The sequence below is a fragment of the Rhopalosiphum maidis genome, chromosome 4, assembly GCF_003676215.2.
Source record: "Rhopalosiphum maidis isolate BTI-1 chromosome 4, ASM367621v3, whole genome shotgun sequence".
In the NCBI taxonomy this organism is placed as follows: Eukaryota; Metazoa; Arthropoda; class Insecta; order Hemiptera; family Aphididae; genus Rhopalosiphum; species Rhopalosiphum maidis.
Window position 1 is genome coordinate 51,467,584 of NC_040880.1, and position 18,232 is coordinate 51,485,815.

At 24.6% G+C, this 18,232-nt stretch overlaps 3 protein-coding genes across 5 annotated transcripts; 1 reads left to right on the plus strand and 2 right to left on the minus strand.

The window, feature by feature from the left end:
- Positions 1-873: 873 nt before the first annotated feature.
- LOC113555957 (protein farnesyltransferase/geranylgeranyltransferase type-1 subunit alpha) lies at positions 874-3,318 on the minus strand. Of its 3 annotated transcripts, none has more exons than XM_026960608.1 (8): positions 3,159-3,318; positions 2,657-2,839; positions 2,451-2,574; positions 2,297-2,392; positions 1,906-2,040; positions 1,639-1,839; positions 1,389-1,563; positions 874-1,218 (listed from the first exon to the last, which is right to left on the minus strand). In XM_026960608.1, exons 2-8 carry the CDS (start codon positions 2,823-2,825, stop codon positions 1,096-1,098), a joined length of 1,023 nt encoding a protein of 340 aa, XP_026816409.1. In that variant the 5' UTR covers positions 2,826-2,839; positions 3,159-3,318; the 3' UTR covers positions 874-1,095. The 3 variants fall into 3 exon arrangements, with proteins under 3 accessions (XP_026816409.1, XP_026816407.1, XP_026816408.1); XM_026960607.1 differs by having other exon boundaries at positions 878-1,218; positions 2,657-2,845; XM_026960606.1 differs by lacking the exon at positions 3,159-3,318 and having other exon boundaries at positions 875-1,218; positions 2,657-3,015.
- A 92-nt stretch (positions 3,319-3,410) lies between these two features.
- On the plus strand, positions 3,411-4,371 carry LOC113555959 (U6 snRNA-associated Sm-like protein LSm1). Its single transcript, XM_026960609.1, has 3 exons — positions 3,411-3,594; positions 3,705-3,889; positions 3,964-4,371. Exons 1-3 carry the CDS (start codon positions 3,546-3,548, stop codon positions 4,135-4,137), a joined length of 408 nt encoding a protein of 135 aa, XP_026816410.1. The 5' UTR covers positions 3,411-3,545; the 3' UTR covers positions 4,138-4,371.
- A 1,697-nt stretch (positions 4,372-6,068) lies between these two features.
- On the minus strand, positions 6,069-12,420 carry LOC113556152 (ectonucleoside triphosphate diphosphohydrolase 5-like). The gene is made up of 12 exons (XM_026960928.1): positions 12,090-12,420; positions 8,211-8,319; positions 7,993-8,136; positions 7,854-7,933; positions 7,638-7,781; positions 7,456-7,567; positions 7,211-7,379; positions 7,007-7,147; positions 6,682-6,848; positions 6,549-6,602; positions 6,377-6,489; positions 6,069-6,294 (listed from the first exon to the last, which is right to left on the minus strand). Exons 1-12 carry the CDS (start codon positions 12,117-12,119, stop codon positions 6,217-6,219), a joined length of 1,341 nt encoding a protein of 446 aa, XP_026816729.1. The 5' UTR covers positions 12,120-12,420; the 3' UTR covers positions 6,069-6,216.
- Positions 12,421-18,232: the final 5,812 nt, after the last annotated feature.

Consider the following 18,232-nt stretch of genomic DNA (forward strand, 5'->3'; position numbering starts at 1 on the left):
GAAATTCTAGTGTCAATATAGAAAAAATGTTATGAGCGTATGAAATGAAAATTTTTTTTGAAATCATATAAAATAATGATATATTACAATTTAAATATAGGTAATAATATAATATATCTTACAAATTATCATTGACTGACAAATCATCTCCATTCAGAATTGTTTTTCATGTACAATGATACCTATCAATGCATTCAAATTTAACACACCCGTTATAGAGACCAGTGACCTACTTTCCATCTCTACTATACAGCAGAACAATACCCACTTTTTTTATATCAAATCAACAAAAAAAATTATTTAAGTTTGAAAAACAAAACAAAAATAATTGATTTTGAAACAATTTATAGTTTATGTACATTTCACAATATAGATCTATTATTATACTAATTCCAAAATCAATTAATGCTGCAGATTTAACAATTTACAGACATATCTATATTGAATCACATTTACTTAAGCTATTAAAATGCAATGTTTTTAACTTCATTAACTTGTCGATGAATAACATAATAATTAATGATGAACACAGATTTTGACCATGTCACTACAAATACCTACAACTTAGTATTCAGTACCTTTTATAGATTGGTGTTATTTATACATCATATTATCTACTACTATCAATTCTTACATTATACTTTAAATGTAGTAGGTTGACTCCTTAGTTTATAATTAATAAATACTAAAAAAAAGTATTAAACGACATATTAATTTTTTTTTTTTTTAATAGACTATTTTGTATTAATAGCTAGGTAATTGATGTTACACAAATTAATATCATGTTTATTCATTTATTTAGAAAATGGCCATTCATATAACAATATAGTTTTATACAATATTTGAAATTTAAACTAAGAGCAAAGATAATAATAAATAAATAAATAAAAATACAGAAAATAAATACAAACATTAAAAATGTAATTTGTCTAAATATCAAAGAGAACATGACATAAAAGATAGTTTTACAGTTAAAATACAAATATAAAATTATATTGAATTAAGAATTTCAATATTAAATTTTCCCTTATAACTACAATATTGTTAAATTATAAAAAATGTTTAAAAAGATATAAATTCTTTTAGTTCATTCTATTATTCAATCATAATTTTAGTGTCATGTTCTTTGAAATTGAATTTAATTTCAATATCTTTAGATATATATGCCCAATAATAACGACGTATAGGATCATAATCGGATGCCAAATCAAAACATAACTAAAATAAAAAATATTTATTATATTACTATTGGTTAAAAACAAAGTATGTATATGTTACAATAAATGACGTTATATATCAAAATAATGTTATTTTCTAGTAAATAACAATAATGTCTTTTACTGTAACATATACATATATATATTTATAAATCAATTCAGTACACATACTTTAAGTGCAAATTTAATTTTTTCAACGTTCTCTGGATCAGTAGATTCATCTGCATCAGTCAAATCAATCAAACAAGACATGAGGTGTACTGATCTATTTCCCTTATTATATAAATTTGAACAAAAATCACGAACTTTATCTTCCAAGACACCATTCTCTGAGTATAACAATAATCTATTTCAAAAACAAATGTTAATTAATTAATCTCAACTAATATGTCCTATTTAAAGTATATGATTATAATATTACCCCCTTAAATAGTTCCATGCACTTTCATTTTTTGATAAAATTTGTATTTTACCAAATGTATACTCAAGTTCTTTATTAATCACATCAGGATTAGGATCTGAATTATTTATAACAAAATAACGTTGATTCCAAGCAGAATTATTTCGCATATCTTGAGATATTAAATTATCAACAAAATTTAACTCATTTTCCATTAACTCGCTAAAATAAACACAAATTAAATATTAGACAAACGTCTTATTGCGCATTTAACTATTATTGTATTACCTGAATGTAGTGAGGACCCATTGTCTGTATTGCCAGGCATGGTAATTTTTAGAATCCATATCTAAAATATCAGCTGTAAATTCTAGTTCACCTGATGGATCATTTAACATTTCTACAATAGTCTTACGATATTGCCTAAAAATTAAATTAATTAAAATCAGATTATTAGATGGTAATTTAATATTTTAAGACAGTATGTACAATATGTTATACTCCATCAACGTTTAGAAGGTACCTCGGCGGCTGACTTGTGCGTAGCTTTACTATATGACAAACGTACAGATAGTTGACTATGTAGAGGTGACAGATATGTCTGGCCTGACAAAAGCTGGTTTACCGCCAAGATTCTTTGCTAACGTGAATGGAGTAAACATAAATACACAATACATACCACACTTGGTAATTTTTAGTGAACTCACGGATCACATTTGATATGTAATCTAATTCATTGTGTAAGTCTACTTTCAAGTGTTTTACAATTTCTAATCTGAAAGAAAAAGTGATTAATATTTTTGACTGAGTGAACATATTAGCAAATTATTTACCGATATATCCATACAGTATAATTAGCTGGGTTTAAAGTTATAGCATCTGTAACCAAACTCAGAGCCCTAAGAGACTTCTCTCCCGATTTAAGAACAGCTCTGAAATAGTCATATACATCTGAAACTATAAAAACAGATACATAGGGCCTATGAAATAATACAAATAATTTATACTAGTCTAATGGAATGTATTTCTTATTTGTTACATTTGGTGGAGTATGCTATCTGAACCACTCGAGCTGGACCATCATCTTGAGCAATTGGTTGAACGTCCTTCCATTCTGGTCGGTCTCGGTACAGCACGTAATTGAAAACATCTGCCGTATCATATAAATCGGGACTATCAGATTTGTGTTCCTGATTTTGATCGACCATTTTGAACACAGCACCTGTAACTTTATATAAAATAGATTGTCCAACGGTCCTCTTAAGTACACCAGAAATAATATTTTTGAAAAAATTATAATGGTTGATAAGCGATTCCATTTTTTCACGACCAAGGTGTATCAAATACACCTTGTTCACGACCGACGGCAATAGATAAAAAAAAAATTACTATCATAACTGTACAGTATATATAAAAATAAAGTATTTTTTGCCGTTGTCAAACAGTTAAATGATAAAGTTTTCCATATCGAAATGGCCGGTTAAAACCACGGATACATAAAAATATTTATAACATATATTATATCTATGGTTAAAACTTACAATATTCGCCTGACTTTTCTGCGTTATATAGTAAAACCGATACTAACAAGTCACGGTTATTAAGAGTTATAATGCCAAAATACGCATAAATACGTGATAAATGTCCTAAACTCCTAAATGCCTTATACCACAGAACAATACTATTTTCTTTTATAGCCTACAATATATATTTTAATATAACAGTTTTGTTATCATTGTTATCAAAATTACTTATCTGTCATAGATAACTCGTGAGTACTTTTTTTTGTTATTATTATTATTATTTCCAGTGTGTAATAATGTGATTTATAAGTAGGTAATAGGTAGATATAGAAGTATTACTTAACATGGTTCCGAACTGTTATTTTTTCAAATTTACAATCTTATAATAATCCTTGTTTAACTACGATGAACTCTTTTCCACCTAGAACTGCTACGCTTTTGTACGAATTGGACAGTAAGTGTAAAATGAATATTTTGTCAGCATAATGTTTTTAGATCATGTTTGATTCAAGATAATATTGTATGAAAATTTATTGTTTAATGTTTTTTTTTTTTGTATTATAGAAAAGCTTATGGTTCTTTTACGTGATGGCAGAACACTTATTGGATACTTACGGAGTGTTGACCAATACGCCAATTTGTTGCTTCAACAAACAGTTGAGCGTATACATGTGGGCAAGAAATTTGGTGATATACCCAGAGGTGTATTTTTGGTGAGAGGAGAAAATGTTGTATTACTTGGAGAAATAGTAAGATTATATTTAAAATATTGAATTAAACTTTAACATTGATAATAAATAATTATTGATTTTTGTGTTTCTAGGACGCCTTAAAAGAGGCCGATCAAATGTTTGAAAGAGTATCAATTGGAGACATTCTAGCGTTACAAAAACAAGAGCAAGATGCCAAGATTGAAAAAGCAAAATCTATTGAACGGTCTTTGAAAAGAAGAGGTATGCGATTTCCTCCTGACCTAGTTCAAGATGATTTCCTTTGATTAACATGATAAATTTGCTAAATTAAACAATCAACAAATAGTGATACTTTAATGTTTTCCAATTTTGTAGATTTGTTAATTATTTTAACTTTGAATTCTAACAAATTAGTAACTAAAGGCTGTCAAAATATTTACAATTATATTTTTTATTTAAATAATAAGAAAAAAAATTGTTAGTATCTTTTATTAATTTACCTAATAATAAAATAAATATGGTGATTTTTGTATTTTACGCAAAAACAAGGAAACTAACTTTTTTCAATTATGTGTTTCTTTTTTTTCCAAAATTATTTTTTTGAGCAATAAAAGTTGTTGTGACGCTACTTTGTTTGGAAATTTGATGCAAATAATACATTGTGTAAAATATAATGTATATATTATATTGTTGACTTATTCCATGTAGATTCAAGCAAAATATTGTAGTAAAAAAAAAAATCAGATTCTTAATCTAATTGATATTTATTTTTTTCATTAAATCTTTAATCTTTTGATTGATAAATTTACTAAAAATTGTCAGTATTCTGCAGAATGACCAAGTGATAGATATATTTATATTTTTACATATTTCTAATTAGGTTAAAAATTAAAATTGACATAATGTAGTTACTTAGATTCTAATAATTACACACAGGGTTCTTCTTCATTTTGCTTTATTGAAGGTTTTTATTTTGTATACTAAATTATTCTGTAGTTTTTTGACCAGTTTAAAATTTGAATCCATTAAATGTCAAAATATCAGAAGTGTACTAGATTATAGACTTATCATAAAATTAGAATATCAGATCTAAAAGTATTATATCATGTAATTTATTATGTCACTAAACACAAATTCCAACTGTTGCTTATTTGGTTGATATTTTTATAAAGTAAGTTTTTATTAACTATAATGCAGCTTTAGAAATTTAATTTAATATAAAGTTTCAAAATTTAAGAGTATCATTCTTTCTTAAATAGATTTACAAGAAATCGTTTTTTTTAAATTGCTTATTACAAATAAATTGATAAAAAAACACACCTATAACATTAGTGCAACTGTTGTAGGATTACATTGATAACTGCTAAAATAATGTATACTGTAAATTTTATAATAATTAAATATTAACTGAAGTACTTTTTAATTTGGAAACAGTTATTTTCGTTTTCTCAGTTTGTACCTATATATTTTTTTTACTACTATTTATAAAACACAATTTTGAACTTTCACTAAATAAAAGCATAAAAACACTCTAGATAAAATATTGAGTTGGTTATTTATTACATATTAATTGAATAATTTTCTCATTTTATTTTTACTGCAATAAATTCAGTAACTATAATATACAATATTTTATAAAATACCACAGTTAGATTACTAAAACTTATCATCATTGTCTGTAGTATAAAAATAAACAAATGTTAGGGTTCAATTTTGTTTTTGGTTAAATTAGAAAAAACAATGTCTCAATATAGGTATTAGAATATTTATATATTATATTACTATGTATTTATATTAACTTTGTAAATCTTTTTTGTATCTAAAAAAATGAATAAACATGCAATAAATGTTGTTATTATTTTGTACATATCTTTGCTTAACTCTTAAAGTATTGCAATGATCTCAATTACAACTTCTGAACTCTTGTTTTTAAAAATGTAATGAGATTTTAATGATGTGCTCGTGTAGTTTAGTTTTATTGTTAATTAAATAATTACAAAACCATTTGACTACAATTTTATTTAATCAAACAATTAAGTAGATAATTATGGCATTGAAATACAAAATATTTTGTTTAAAGAAAACTCACATAATTGTTACATATCATTATCACTATAAATTATATTGTTGAAAAAATTTTAATCTACAATACAAGTATTTCAAATCAAATAATTAGTTGAAATAAACATAAAATAACAAATACATTAATAATAAAAAATTAAAAATTAAAATGCAATTTAATATAATTGTAATAATATTACAAATACAATGTTTGAACTGCAAAGAATTAAACAATAAACATGAACAATTGGGCAATAAAATATAAACTAGTTTTTGATCTTCGGTCACCATGGTTATTGGTTTTTAAAAAATGGCAGTTTGATTTAAAGTCCATTTTGTAAAATATGGTAAGCCGCTCCAAGTGCCCAGCTTATTTCATGCCCGTCAATAGTATTCAATAACTAAATGACAAATTTATAATTATATTAGATTTTAATAAATAATTTAATAATTACACATGAAAATAAAATATGAAAGACTTACAGAAACTGAGGTTTCCACTGGTAAACCAAAACCTTGTTCCAATAAAACGGAAATATAAGTTAAATCAAGACATTTAAATGGACGTAGTTCATTATAACTTGTATTGGAACATTCTGGAAAATTAAAAGTTATTATTTAAAATAATGTTTAATTATTAATAAAAACAGATTACCTTTCTCTGCTGCATCATAAAATGATTTTATGGTTACTTCACCTCCTTCTTCGCCTAAAAAATTATAATAGCTATAAATAAAATGGTAACAACTAACTGCTATTTATATTCATTTTTAATGCCTAATACACACCGACCAGACCAGCATCTTGAGCTCTGTCATAAAAATATGAAAATGCTACTATTTTTTGATTAAGCAAATCTTTGGGTTTATCAGTATATATAGTTTTAACTACAGCTTCAATGATACTCTTACACAATTGATAATCAACAGCTGGACCTTTTTTCGATGGCGCCCCACTGAAATAAATTAATTATAATATGATAATATGACTAATATGTACTAGTATATACGCAAAGTAAGTCCAAAGTAATAGTTTTAGACTAAAATATTATAATATAAATAAATAGCTTGTCTTAAACAATTCTTAATACAGCAATTTAAATTAAAAACGTACGTTACATGGTAGGTATTTTGAGCAAATTTATAAGGTGTTCCTTTGGCCGCCTCTTGAACACAAGGGCTAGTTACATTTAACAAGTCACCATCAACAGTAAACACACTCTTTCGTGCTGCCATTAATCCCAACCCTAAATAACTAAAATATATTTTTATTTAGTTAATATAATATAATAATAATAGAGTTAAATTTTAAGTATACCTGTGGCTATACAAGTTTATTTTCTCGTTCATTATCGAATACTCTGTAATAAACTCTGGTAATTCTTTTATTATTTGTTTACTATCAGTAGGGATAAATGTGATCTGTATAGAACCACCACCTAAATCAAGAGCAGCTACTGTATTTGTCAATTTACCATTCAATCGATCTGAAAAATAAATACATTTTTATAACTACTGTATAAATAAATATATTTTTAGATAAGTGTAAATGTATGTTTTTACCAAGAAGAAAATTCACTGTAAACCATGAAAAAAGACCCTCGTCAATACCATCCATGATAGCCACTGAATTTTCATTTGTATAAAATGGATTATGTTTAAATAATTGTATTACCTATAAAAAAAATGCAAATCATTTTTAAAATAAATTTAGCATTTATTTTTTTCAGAAAAACACAAAATACTTCATTGAGAATTCCATCTGCTTTTTCAGTTGGTAGTAACCTTAAACCAGCTGTTGCTCTCATTGCAAGTGGTGTATTTTTCCAATACTGTTTTGGCACAAAATTTTTAGCCTTGGCCAATAACTGATCAATTGATTCAGCACCCTAAAATACAAACAAAATTTAATGTACTTTAAACATTAAATTAAATATATTTGTTAAAAACACAACATTTACTTTTTTTGGATTATCAGCAAAACTAGATAAGCCTGGTTTAACTTGTACAAATAATTCATCTTCTAGCTCTAAAGAACCACCTATAAAATAATAATAAGTATTAAATAATAATATAATATTAAATGTTTTGTTTAGGTACTTGATGTTTTTTTAAAAGCTAATGCTAATACCCTTGAACCAGTACTTCCTGCATCAATAATAACAGCATAAACAGGTTCTGATAACGGTTGCTTTTTAACAACTTTATCTGATCCAAAATCTGATTTATATATAGTGTAATAAGCTGAAATTTTTAAAATTTACTTAACTGACAGTAAATGATTATCATAAAAAATATATAGATTAAATTCCACTTACAATATATTACCACAAAAGTTATAACAATAACACTATACAGTAAATATTTAGTTTGATTTACTTCTGGTTTTGTTTTATCATTTTTATAAGTATCATCTTCTTCAACTATCTGTGAAAAATCATTAAAACCGTGTTAATTACTACACAATATATCAATACATAAGGTTAACAATATCACAATGAAGCTATGATAAAAAATATAAATTAACCATTTCTAATTTAAAAAGAAAATAGGCCTCTCTTGAAAATATTTTACTCTTCTCTTAATAATAAAAGATAAATTAGTTTTAAATAGTTTTAAAAATACATAGATACACTGTACGAAAAAATACATTGTAACTATAGTGTGTTTTTACATACATTTAATTATGTAACTAAAAAAAATGCTGTATTTAATATTACTGATGATAGAAAATATCAATCGTCTCCTGATAAAAGTAATAGAAAAATAATCAATTATGTCTCTGTTCCTTAGAGTAATCATATAATTATATTTTACATTTATTATGGATCATTGTTATATTCTCTAAAATTAAAGTTAACAAAGATAATCATATGAGTGTTAAAATTTTAAATAATTATATTTTCAGTTAAAGTCATTCTTGTCAACTTAATACATTTTTAGTTAATTATTATCAAATTCTCTCACATAAACAAATCAATAGTACAGTAGAGCCTTGATAGTTATTTATTATAATTGAGCATCGTCCGGATTGCCGGAGGTTTTTCAAGATAACCTACTCAAACCACTAAGTTTTTTATTTTTATTCACGCCACTTTTATATTTATTGCATTTTAAATTATAAAAATAGGTAATAAAACGACGAAATTGTATTTGTCAATAAAAATATTTTATAGATTAATTGAGTTCCAAATAAACTACATAAGTTAATTGTATTTACAAACAAATTAAATAATATGCCGTCCAGACTATAAAGATTCTACTGTAGTTCAAAAAAAATTGTAAACTATAGTAAATCTATAAGCCATTAATTATCAATGACTCATACATCTACCCAGCTTATTTTTTTAAGATTCAATCATTTACAATTTTTAACTTACTGAATTGTTTAAGTTTACAAAATGTGTAAATTTTTCTATCATAGTTTATACTAAAACTATTATGACTATTGAAATAAACAAAATTTTAATTTTAATTAAATACATAAAGTTAAAACTTTTAATTGATAAACTACATAATGTTAGATATTATATTTGAAGTTGGCAATTGGCAATGAATGTTTAACTACTTATTTTAATAAATTTAAATAAATATGGTATACTCTATACGCATACAATTATTAGCATCTGTGTCAATAGACTCAATACTATACCTATTTCTTTTGTATATTTCACTTTATAGTCATCATTTAAACATTAAAGTTATTAAATTAACCAAATCAAAGACATTTGAATGATAATTGAATCACTGTGCTTGTAAACAAAGTTTTATTTTTATGATTTTAAAAATTCATATGAGGTTAACTGAAATACGGAACGGACACAGGTAAGTTCAAATTTTTGCTGACCCCCTTCTATATACTATAAAGCTACTGAACTCAAGAATGTGAAGGTTTGTAGTAAAGAGTTAAATAATAGCTTAAGGCAATAATGATAACATCAATTGTAATTTGTAGCCTATCTACTGGTCATAGTAATAGATAAGTTGCACTTCCGCACGGACACTTACCATAAATGTTTAATTTAATAATGAATAGATCAGCTGTGTAAGCAGAATCTTCCAAATTTTGTATGATCTAAATTGTGAGGATTATTTTAGTTTATACGCAATCACCATCATTATTGTAACACAAAATTTGGGTGGTTCTGTGTATATAACTATAAATTAAAATAAGAAAAAGAACTAGGTAGTTAGAATTGTTATTGATTTTAGTAATAAGTATTCAATTAAAAGTTTAGACTTAAGTACGAGTTAGGGTATTTCAAATAAATGTATACAAATTTATTTTTATTTTTAAAATATTCAAAAACTGATCCTCCGACTTCAACTGGCAACTTTTCCAGTTTCCATGGATTGATATATTTAAAAATTAAATGCCATATCAAGTACCAAGTTAATACATAATTAAAAGCAATAATGCAGAGGTTGGAGATTACACTCTGTTCAACAAGAGAACACATCAAATTGGTTCTCATGTGAATTTCCACTCGACACTCAGTAATTAAGATCAAGTTCATTATAGCTATCACGTAATGATAAACAGAACAATCAATTTTTGTCAGGCCGCAGTATGTCCTCTAGCTGTTCAGAGTATAAGTTGATTTAAGGTGACTTCACATTCTGCGAAATGATAGATTATTACATAAGATATTAGATAGGTCGTAATATAAAATAGAGAATAGTTCCTAGCAGAAAGAAAAAACACAAAAAAAGACAGTGACTAATAAATGGAGGTCATAAGTCATAGATATATTATTCTGAAATAAACTTAGCAACATATATTTATGTAAAATAAAATTGATATTATAGATTATTATAATTTATGTTGCTTAATTATAATTTATCTATCTTGATTTAGGGATTTTTTTTTAATAATTAATATAACAGTTTTCTTTATATCATGCTGAAATTCATTCAACAACAAAAATTAAATCCAATGTAATTAGTTCATAGAAATGACACCAAATCATAACAATTTGAATACTATATAATTTTTTTATACATTTTTATACTTAAAACATTATGAATGTTCTCTATTTAGGTAATTATTAATTTTGTAAAAAAGGAATACCTAACTTACCTCTAGATAAGATATAATTTTTTTTAATTTTAAAATAAAATACAATTATTATCTTAAGATACATTAAGACATTTAATAAACAATCTAAATATTATATCTCTTCAACAATTATAAATGTATAATAATTATAAGGGTAATAAAATAAACAATTAACTTATGTAAGTTATAATATATATAATATTAAATTAGCAAAAGAAGACATATATATTGTGTAAATCATATCTGTATGACCTTCTTTATTCAACACTGACCCTGAATTCTAAGTCAGTATATAATCAAAAAATATATTTCAATGTAAAAACCATCATTATCCACCAGCAGTGACATATTATGTATACAACTTCCTCTAATTTAAATACATTTCAAAACATTCTTTTTTTATAGCTATATAATATGTATATCAGAACAGAATAAATAAAGCAATTTAGGTTTAATTTTTTAAGATTTTAAATTAGTATATCTAAGAATAAAACAACTTTTATATTTTAAATACAATGGCCACAGTTATTGAAAATTATCTATTTAAATAAAAAAGTTAAAACTAATGATTTTTTTCTTCTAATTTTTAACAAAATAATATTTTTACAGATGACAAAAATAAATACCCGGACATACTGATTAACCTACTTACACCACTTCTCAATGTTATGATTTACATTTCAAAAGTTAAGTTAAAATACATAATATATCAATACGAGGAGTTGATTTATCAAGCTTTAATAATTTAATCTTTAATAATGAATTTATTCAAATTCTGATTGTTGAAATTTTGAAATTAACTTATATGTTATATGAATACCATAATTAAAATAGGTTCTAAGATTATTTTATATGATTTTCACTAAAAAAATGTCATCCTCGTTTGGAAAAAAAGAAAGTTTTTGGCCAATCTATAAGTAGTTTGAAATATTGAACCAATATAAACTTAAAATTATGAATAAATACATAATTGAAGGAAAATAATGGATGCTACCAATAAGCATCCTTGATACCTTATATATACGTAAATACGTTTTTTTTATATAAATTATCAACAAAGCACAAACTAGATAATCATGAATTATGATCATTATACTTATGAAATAGACGTAACGATTAGAACATTTTTTCCACAAACCTTTTTAGTTTTCTTAGTGTGTCTTTCCATTTCAGGAAATCAAATAACAGCCTAAATTGACAATATTCAGTGAATCGTAGAGTAAAAATGTATAAAACGTTGTTAGTGTATTATGGTTTAGCCGTCAAAAGATAAACTGAGACACGGGAAAGCAACAGTAATAAAGTTGCTCAATTATTGTTCACAAATTATACACTACACTGCTCACAGAACACGGAATAAGGAAAACTGCTTTTTATTTAGCTTAGATGATTGCCGAATGGCAAATACCGAAACCAAATAGGTAATATTATGTTTATTTAATTACTTCATCGACGTTATCACTTTTGAAAACACGGTAATATTAAGATATATACATATTATCATATATTATGTATGTATTTGCTAATCATGTCCCAACCTGCAGGTTATATAACACATGAATTTACTGATAAAAACTTATCTGACTCCGCCTTTTTTTTCAAAGTCTAAAAAATATGTATAAATATGTGTAGTCATAACTATTAACTAGTATAAAATACCTACCATAATATACACTGAATAGATTAAATTATTAAATATACTATACCATAGCATTTAGGTAGATACCTTTGACGTAACAGTATAATTTAATTTATTTTTAATGAAATTGAATATTCTTTATACATCTTGCGTAAAATAACGATTTCTTATATTATATTGTATTATGTTACATGTTATTTATTTCAAAAACAAATAACCGTAGTCTGTAAATAAGTATACTTACAATTTCCCTTAAGTACTTATATTAGCATTTCGATTTATTTTGAACTATTGATATAGAATTATAAACATTTTAAATTTTCGATTTTCTTTTCTACCTAAATATCGATAAAATGTTTGTTTGTGAATAAAAAAATCTTGAAAATTTAATTCAAGATTCTTCATAAGTTTTTCTTGTCATAATTAAAAAAAAAGGTAGACAAGTTATAGTATCGCTCTGCTGTACAGTAGGTGTCGAATGTGTCACTATTACGACTGTGTTAAATTTAAATTCAATGATTTATCATTATGGACGAAAAATTATTCCCTCCCTTATTGCCTTTTTTTTTATCTAGGTCATTAACAGGCCATTTATCATTAAGGTAATTTTTTGCATTGTTTTTACAATTTTTTCCCGCTGTTTATTTATTATTTATTTTTTCTTTTAGTAGAAAGACTAAAGAAAGTACAAGACTACCTATACAAATCAAACCAATCAAAAAATTGAATAGTTTATTGATCGAGTGCATGATATTAATGAACTGTAAAACCAATTATACCATCAAATTTACCTCTTTTCAATTTAAGCGTTATTTTGAATGGCTATTAATAAAGCACAGGAACAATGTTACAATGTATAATATAGGAACACTGTATAATGTATATGTTGCCCTTTCTTATGTGATATCCAAATTAAATCTGTACAATTTTGTCCCCAATCGAAAAGTAAACAACGTCGTTTACAAAGATATTTTTATATCTTTGACATAATTTATATATTTTTCTTCATCTTCATATATAGTAATTATATTTCAAAATTTCAAAACACGAACACTAATTTAGATAAAAATTAGCCATTAGGAATAAGCATCAATTTTCCTATTGGCACCAGAGAATATAATTTTTTTTTTCATTCGATACGTATTATTATGTTTAACAACAAAAATTATAATTTAAAGGATATTTGACTTGCAATTCTTTTCACGAGTGACACCGTACGGGTACAGCTTAACAGCTAGTAATGTATTAACTTATAAGTTATCAAACTGATGATACTGTCTTAAAAAAATTAAAATATCATAATAATATCTATACTTCATTTTTATACATTTTAATACAATATTACAAAAGTAGTTATTGAAATTCTTAAACTATTTCAAGTAAATATACACATAGAAATAAGAACTGCAGATAGTCACACAAAAACAAAAATATGTCGAAAAAAAAATTATATAAATAAAAATATTGTAGAGATGTAGAGTAGGTACTCAACAAACAAAATTAACCTGTTATATGATTATTTTAAACATTTAAGTTCCTGAAATAAACCAAATAAAATATATTTAATTTTAATTTTTATATCATATTAAAATGTATGACAATGTCATCAGATTAACAACTTATAAATTATAGTATTATGTAAAAAATTGAATATAGTATTTTTACAATTATTGAATAAAAATATATGTATTATAGTGTACTAGTGTAGGAACTTACATATTTACTTATTTTTTACTGTGTAGGAATTTACATAATATATACCTAATTCTATCGTGTAGAAATTAACATATGTATTTTTTTTACCTACTATAGGTCTTGTGTAGGAACTATATACATTCACATTCTACAAGATACCTGAAGTATAATGTATGATGACTACTCCGACTACTCTCGCCGACCAAGGATAGTTACCTCCAGTGCCGCAACTACCGGGGGTGCTAGGGATGCACAAAACCCCCAGGACCTAAATTAATTCATAACAATAGGCCTATGGCTGAACTATTTGGAACTTTTTTTTCTAAATATTATCATGGTTACAATTTATTATTTATCTGATCAGAATGAAAATTTTTAGATTATAGGTGCATTATTATTCAATAATGCTAATAATAACAATTATGTGTATTTAGAAATTAAATTAATTTTTTATTATCGAAAAATAGAAGGATTTTGTATAAAATTAATGTATGTATGTCAAATAGTTTATCGCTCCGCGCCACCCGCCACAACACGTTTCATAGAAGTATACTATATATAAGGTAATTTTTTAAGCATGCTCACCCTATTTTTATGCTTAAATTATGTACACATTCAAATTCTGAGTTTTGAAATCTTTAAATGTAATTAAAGACGATAGTTTTGGGTACTTAGATTTTTCACAACATTTAAGAAGTATTTTATGTTCTATGGCGATAACAACATTGGTTTTTCAAATGGGAACATATATTATGTTTTAAAGCAAAATATGAATCAAGTAATTTTTCTAAAAATGTTGATGTATTATAATCGAAATTTGAATGAAAACTTCCGGAGTTATTCTACTTTAAATACTAAGAATTAAGGATAATAATCTACTATACAAAGATAATTTGTAAATAAATACGAGTTCGATAATTATAATTCAGTATGCAGTATAAACTATTCGTTAATAATTACTACTTATTACTAAATGCTTATGGAATAATATTGCACCTGACAATTTTCAAAACATGGACTATTATCCTCCTTTTTTAGTATTTAAAGTATAATAAATAACTCCGAAAGTTTTTGTTCAAATCTCGATTACAATACGTCAACATTTTCAGAAAAATTACCTGATTCACATTTTGCTTTAAAACATGAAACATATAATATGTTCTCATTTAAAAAAATAAAGTTGGTATCGCCACAGGAATACAGGATACTTCTTAAATATTGTGAAAAATATAAGTACTCGAAAATATCGTCTATAACTACATTTAAAAATTTGAAAAAAAAAATCAGAATTTGAATACATGCATAATTTAAGCATAAAAATGGAGTGAGCATGTATAAAAAATCATCTTACGTAGTGACATTTATATAACAACAATACATTAAGAAAAACAAAATAATGATATAAGGAACATATTTTCATATTATTAGTTTTATACAAGACATTATTGATGTTTCCAATATCCCAATTTCCCAATTTTATTCTAATGAAATTGTAAAACCAATAAACTGTTTTAGGAGCTACTGGTCATTTTGCTCCTCATCCATCTATGTACAATAATGTATATAGCTACAAACAGAAAATTATATTTTTAAGAATCTATTAGGTATTTAGGTTCTTGGCTAAATGAGCCCTATAATATAATTTATTGTTTTGGTAAAATATAAAAACATTTCATCCCCTTCCCCCCCTATAAAAATGACCAAATTATGTCACTGATATACATATAATATATTTTTTTTTCATAATCCTTCTCCGTGAAGAAATTCTGCGCCAAGCCTGCAGTGGAAATGATCTGTGCACTAAGTATCTACCTATATTTTGTGATATATTACTTGATATAGCTATTAAAGTTATTTATTTTTAGTATTACAGTAAGTTGATATAATAATTGTTTCCGAAAATTTTGCGTTTATTATATTTAGTATTTAGTTATTATAATTATTTATAATAATTTATTTGTATACTATATTACTATATTAGATCTACTTATATAACTCCGAATGTAATAAAATCTTTTTGTAAATACCGTATAACAGTAAAAATACTAAATAAATTCGTCGTAAAAATCAAAAATAATATAAAACATTTAAAAAAAAAAAAAATCAAAAATAACGTGTATCTAGTATATATTGTCAAAAATCATGTTTTAAATGTTCAAGAATTTTGAATATTTTGACCCGGTGATAATTTTTTATCAGAAATTATCGAAAAAATACTAAACAAATATTTTAATTTTGTCTCATATAAATAGAATAAAAAAGTTAAAATATAATGAAAATGATAATAGAAAATTTAGTGAAAAATTTAAGTAGGTACTATACCATTTTTTGTTTTTGAAATACAATAAAATCAAAAATTGTTTGAAGCAGAGAAATAATTATTTTATGGATAAATATTCTATATCTAATGTAAAATTTGAACCTATAATGCTCATAAAAAAATTGATTTGGCTTCCTAATAAATTTTTTTTTTTATAAAAATGTTGAAAAACTTATAAAAAACATTGATTTTTATTTATTAAATCTTAGGCATAAAAACAAATATTTTTATGAATTCCTAACTTTGGCTAACTACAAAATAATATGGTAATTTACACGATTTTTTATAAATTTTATCAAAATTCTTACAGTTAAACGCTTGAAAATAAAATTTGTGACCATAGATATTTAATATTTTTGAATTGAGAAATTATCAACTTATATAAAGAGATTTGAATTAAATTTTCAAACAGTCTTACCAAATGAATTATTTTTAATTGATATTTCTAGAAAAAAAATTCTTATACCGATTAATAGCTAAGAAATAATTGAAATATTTTATCGTAAATAAAAAGCGATAAATTAAATTTGGTGAAATCTAAAAAGTTGAATTTGTGTACAAATTCCTTTTTTTTTATATTATTTTTTCTCAACTAGATCCAATGTGCTATTAGAATCTACCCTTAGGTTTGAAAATCAAAGCTTTTTTAGTGCCCCAAAAAGTGCTTATAGACACAAAAATAAAAGCACAAACACACTCATCATTGTTTAAATGTATAACCAATCACTTCGCTCAGAATTTAAAATATTGCTATAACCCCTAAAAAATTAACGGAAAAACGTGGATTTTTACGCGCATAATCAGTTTTTGATCAAATTGACTTTTTTATTCTGCTGTAACTCAAAAACAAATCATTGTAAATACTTGAAATTTTCACCAAATGTTTGTATTAACTTTATCTATTTAAGATTAAATTTTCAAAATATTTTGACAAATATAGACATTTTTCTAAGTTTTTTTTTTTTTTTGAAATGCCCAAAAAATCTTTAAAAAATACAAGGTTTATTTTAAGTTGTACTTATCGTAGTAAAAAAATCAAAAATCGTTAGTCAAAAATTTTGTTTATAAACATATAAAGTTCAAAAATGCTTACGAAATATATCAAAATCGCGAAAATTTGCAAAAATTTTTGAAGTTGAGAATTCGTAAAATTTTTTTGATTTATACCTATAAGATTAAAAAACCCAATACAAGGTTATTCATCAGTTTTCTTTCAAGTAACTGTATTTGCCTCTTTCGCCACTATAACTATCCATTATAGATCTGTAATATTGTCAGTTGTCACAATGATGATTATAAATTTAATCAACCATGAATTATTCAATTACTAATTGGTGATATTACTAAAGAGAAATTATGTAAATAGGCTATATTATTTTATATATTTATATAGGTATGTTAAGAAATAGAAGTGCATAGTGCATGTACCAACTACTAACTACCAAGTATGTAAGATATAACAGGATAAAGAGAAAATACCATTGATTATACATTTTTAAACTTATAAAAAATTTTAAGTCTTTAAATCATAATAACTATAGTAGGTAAGTTATGTAAAAGAATAATAATATGGTCAAACTAATTTTAATTTTTGTGGTCAAACAGTGTAGCCTACAATGGCTACAAT

Excerpts from the sequence above, each read along its gene's own strand:
- LOC113555959 (XM_026960609.1), top strand. The coding sequence starts at position 3,546 with ATGAACTCTTTTCCACCTAGAACTGCTACGCTTTTGTACGAATTGGAC. Across the intron at positions 3,595-3,704 it reads GCTTTTGTACGAATTGGACA|AAAAGCTTATGGTTCTTTTA; the intron begins GTAAGTGTAAAA and ends TTTGTATTATAG. Across the intron at positions 3,890-3,963 it reads TTGTATTACTTGGAGAAATA|GACGCCTTAAAAGAGGCCGA; the intron begins GTAAGATTATAT and ends TTGTGTTTCTAG.
- LOC113555957 (XM_026960606.1), bottom strand. The coding sequence starts at position 2,936 with ATGGAATCGCTTATCAACCATTATAATTTTTTCAAAAATATTATTTCT. Across the intron at positions 2,393-2,450 it reads TATACTGTATGGATATATCG|ATTAGAAATTGTAAAACACT; the intron begins GTAAATAATTTG and ends TTTTTCTTTCAG. Across the intron at positions 1,564-1,638 it reads GCATGGAACTATTTAAGGGG|ATTATTGTTATACTCAGAGA; the intron begins GTAATATTATAA and ends TTTTTGAAATAG.
- LOC113556152 (XM_026960928.1), bottom strand. The coding sequence starts at position 12,119 with ATGGAAAGACACACTAAGAAAACTAAAAAG. Across the intron at positions 7,934-7,992 it reads AGCTTTTAAAAAAACATCAA|GTGGTTCTTTAGAGCTAGAA; the intron begins GTACCTAAACAA and ends ATTATTTTATAG. Across the intron at positions 7,568-7,637 it reads CAGATGGAATTCTCAATGAA|GTAATACAATTATTTAAACA; the intron begins GTATTTTGTGTT and ends TTTTTTTTATAG.